The following is a 4,051-nucleotide window of genomic DNA, read 5'->3' on the forward strand; positions in this document are numbered from 1 at the left end:
TATCCACCTATCTATCATCTATCAATCTATTAATCTATCATCTATCAAACAATCTATTATCTATCTATCTATCTATCTATCTATCTATCTATCTATCTATCATCTATCTATCTATCTATATCTATCAATATCTTCTAGCCATGATCTATCTATGGCAATGGTTCCCAACCAAAGGTAATTCTGACCCCCAAGGAACATTTGGCAATGCATGGAGACATTTTTGGTTGTCACAACTCGATGGGGAGCGTGGCTGCTACTAGCATCTTGCACATAGAGACCTGACCCCCAGCACCTCAGAATGTGACTGTGTTTGAAGATAGGGTCTTTAAAGAGGTAAAAATGAGGTCATCGGGGTGGGGTCTGACCCCATAGGACTGGGGTCCTTATAAGAAGAGGAGCTGAGGACACAGACACTCATAGAGGGACGACCATGGGAGGACAGAGGGAGGAGGCAGTCTACACACCATGGAGAGAGGCTTCAGGAGGAACCAGCCTTGCCCACGCCTGGATCTCAGACTCCCAGCCTCCAGCCCCGCCTGGATGTCAGACCCCCAGCCTCCCAGATGATCAGAAAATTAATCTCTGTTGATTAGGCTGGTCCTTCTGTGGTATTATGTACGGCAGCTCAGACAGACTAATACAACAATATTCCAGTACGTGAATGTACCAGTTTATTAACTTACTCTTCGGCTGATGAACTGTGTCCGTGTTTGCACCGTACAAACAATGCTGCTGTGAACGTTCTCATTCCATCTTTTGTAGAACGTGCATGTGTGTACATGTTGGGCACCTACTTAGGAATTGCTGGGTCACAGGGTGTGCATGCATTCAGCTTAAGCAGACTGACAAACAAATCAGGGCCCCCTCCTGCAGCCTCACAGTGCATCTCACCAACCTCTTCTTTGCCCCTCTCCGACTCTGACCCTTCTGCTTTCCCCTTAGAAGGACCTTTGTGATGACACTGGGCCACTTGCATAATCTAGGATAACATTCCCATCTGAAGATCCTTCACCTAATCCCATCTTCAAAGTCCCCCTTGCCATATAAGGAAACATTCACCCACCCTGGGAATTAGGATGTGGGATCTTCGGGGACCATTATTCAGCTCCCTACATGCTCTCTCAGAGCCTGTCTGAAATCATGACTACACATCAAGATCGACTAAAATATTTAAACAAATAAATACAATGTCAACCATAACCAGCTACCCTTGGAGAGTTCCAGACTCTGAATTCCCAATCAACCAAATCATTGCATGACTACCTAAAACACAGTATTCTTTATGTAAGTTCTAGGTGATGCCACCACAGATTATATCTGCACCATTTTCCCTGGATCTCAACCACCACTAATAATATTAAGGACAAGTAATGAGTGGACACAGACAAGCCCCTTTCTCAGTCATCCCCACAACACTGACCTGATCTGAGGGAGTGCCTCCCCGTGAGGAAGGAAGATCTGCTGGGGGTACAGAGGGGGGCGGCCGCGAGGTGCTGGGTGAGCCTCACACCTTCTTCTGCAAGCCGGTCGATATTGGGTGTCCTGTGCAAACCACACACAAACATCTCCGTCAAGATGGATGCTTACAGGGATCCCTGCACCAAAAGGCACGGCACGGAGTACATGAGTATTTCTTGAGGGTCTTACAATTAGTTGCATATGGTGTCTTGCAGAGGCAGACGGACCCACCCCCAAAACAACCAGCATGAGCACATGTACTGAGGACCACTTGCTGCAGAAGGTGCCGAGCCCTTCTCCCCGGTCCGGGACTGCGGCCCAACCCACTGCGTGCACAGCCACCATCTCAGCCCACCGCATCACCCAAAGGTCTTGGTGGCCAGGAACAAGCTTCCCTTGATGCTTTTGCTGTGTGTAGTGATAAGAGTTGTGCACCATCTTGCTCTTGGTGTCTGCTTTTGTCAGCCAGGAAGTTGTGGCCAGGAAGGTGGGTCTTTCAGAGCTTGCTACTCTTTGCTCCTCTGTGAGCATGCTCTATTTCACAAACGGGAAAGCGTCTTCCCAATTGAATGGGGAAGGAGTGCCCCTTTCCTGCCTACACCACCAGGTTTCCACGTGGAAGGGTTAACTAGCAGAGAGCAAGTGGATTAAAGAGAGACAGGAAGACATGAAGACTGAAGCCACTGGCTGGAATATTTATATTGGCTGGAATAGAATCTTTGAGAGCCAATACCTAAAACTTCTTTACTGGGCAGGTGGTCCAATGGCCCCAAGGTTAAAGGGATCTTTGGAGGGGACGTGAGGCATGTGTGGAGGGCTTCTTTGCTGAGTATGAGTGTTGGTGGAGGGTGCTGAGGGAGCTGAGAGTGGTCCACAACCATCATCTACCAGGGAGAAGAGCCTCTAAGTGTCCCTGTTCTCCCAGAGCACGCAGAAGTGACCATGGCTTTGTTGAGGGTCTGGGCAGCCCCAGGCTGAGTCATAGCGCTAGTGGATGCTATTTTCTTGGACACAAGCCACTTCCAAATCCCTGTGACCCAAACTGCTTGCTAGTGGAAGGATGCCAGGTGTCCCAGAGGGTCCCTGTCCATAAGTTTTGTGGAGAGAGGATAGAAATAAGATGAATCCTGAAGGAGCTATAGGCCAACTGAAGGACTTCTAGGAGCCAGCGGGCATCCCAAAGTCCTACTGTGGGTTTTTGGGTTCAAGAACTTTCAGACGCATCAAGACCACGGCCAAGACCATTCTCCAAACGTTGTGGTAAATACCTTTCTTACTAACTCAGATGGCATTGCCAATTTTGAAGAACACATTTTTAGTTTTAATTTTTGCTTTTGTTTTGATCCCTCTGAGTGAACATAGTATATGTTGTCTGAAAAAAAAAAAAAAGAAAAATTATGTGTATTCTTCAAAATCCTCGAAGCTGGTTAAGCACAGAGGTCATGGGCAGAAGGAAAGTGTTCAAAAGATGTTTGGTGTAAATGCATGGGAGGTCACTAAGTAAGTTCTGAGTTAGTGTAGTAATATAATAATATAACACCTTTGGAGATTATTAAAGTGAAAAGCTGCATTTTTGGAATCCCTGTGTTATCTTTCATCCCAACTATTTCTTAGTCATCGGAGTGATCTCCCCGTTTGCAAGGAGGCAAGCAAAGTTGGGAGATTGAGCCACTTGTCCGTCCCTGGAGCTAGAAGTGCCAGAGGAGGGTTTAATACCTCCTTAAGTCACACCTTATCCGTGTGACTTAAAAAATCCACCGAGTGTGGCATTCTGGGGGTTGTGGCTCAAGCACCTCCATCCTCAGGTTCCCATCTTCCATTCATCATAGATTTTCCGATAGTTCACAACCACCCGTCCACTTTGTGACCACTAAAGCTTTTTTTCTGATGGCTTTGTTCGTATTTAAAGATAGAGAGTGCCCTTCTCCCTCTTGTGCGCAAACTGTTGTCTGTACTCACTCAGCTGTGGCTTCCAGGCCCCTCCTGCATGCCCAGAAACCACAGCTGAAGCTACTATTTCAGATACCCGCTCCTTCAGGCAGCTGCTGGGGCCCTGCCGTGCTTCTGTTTTTGGAGAATAGCCATGTCAGTCAAGACTGTTCTGGCCACTTTGGTCACCTTTGACTCTTTAAAATTGCAACCAACCAAAATAGAAATGCTGTTATTAAAAATCACCCATTCTGGGGGCGCCTGGGTGGCTCAGTTGGTTAAGCAACTGCCTTCGGCTCAGGTCATGATCCTGGAGTCCCGGGATCGAGTCCCGCATCGGGCTCCCTGCTCGGCAGGGAGTCTGCTTCTCCCTCTGATCCTCCCCCTCTCATGCTCTCTGTTTCCCATTCTCTCTCTCAGATAAATAAATAAAAAATCTTAAAAAAAAAAAAAATCACCCATTCTGTACTCATGCTGGTTGTTTTCAATAACCCAACTGTAAAAATTTACTTTTTTTTTGACTAAACTATGAACATGAATTGCAAGGGCTTATAGGATTCTACTAATTAGGTATAATTATATTAGCTCTGACCTATTTTTCAGTTTACCAAAGTTCTATCTCTAGTTTGATATCCAATAGTCCATCTATTATTTACCAATCTAT

General features: G+C 46.4%; 1 protein-coding gene across 2 annotated transcripts in view; it reads right to left on the reverse strand.

Annotated features, from left to right (window-relative positions):
* Positions 1-4,051, reverse strand: part of ARSD (arylsulfatase D) — a 19,482-nt gene that overhangs the window by 11,313 nt on the left and 4,118 nt on the right. For both annotated transcript variants that reach the window (XM_035029666.1, XM_035029665.1), the window contains exon 3: positions 1,421-1,542. In XM_035029666.1, the coding sequence (XP_034885557.1) occupies positions 1,421-1,542 (122 nt within the window). The remainder of the gene's footprint in view (positions 1-1,420; positions 1,543-4,051) is intronic.

This window comes from Mirounga leonina, unplaced genomic scaffold (genome assembly GCF_011800145.1).
Source record: "Mirounga leonina isolate KUSES-001 unplaced genomic scaffold, KU_Mleo_1.0 Mir_268, whole genome shotgun sequence".
Lineage (NCBI taxonomy): Eukaryota > Metazoa > Chordata > Mammalia > Carnivora > Phocidae > Mirounga > Mirounga leonina.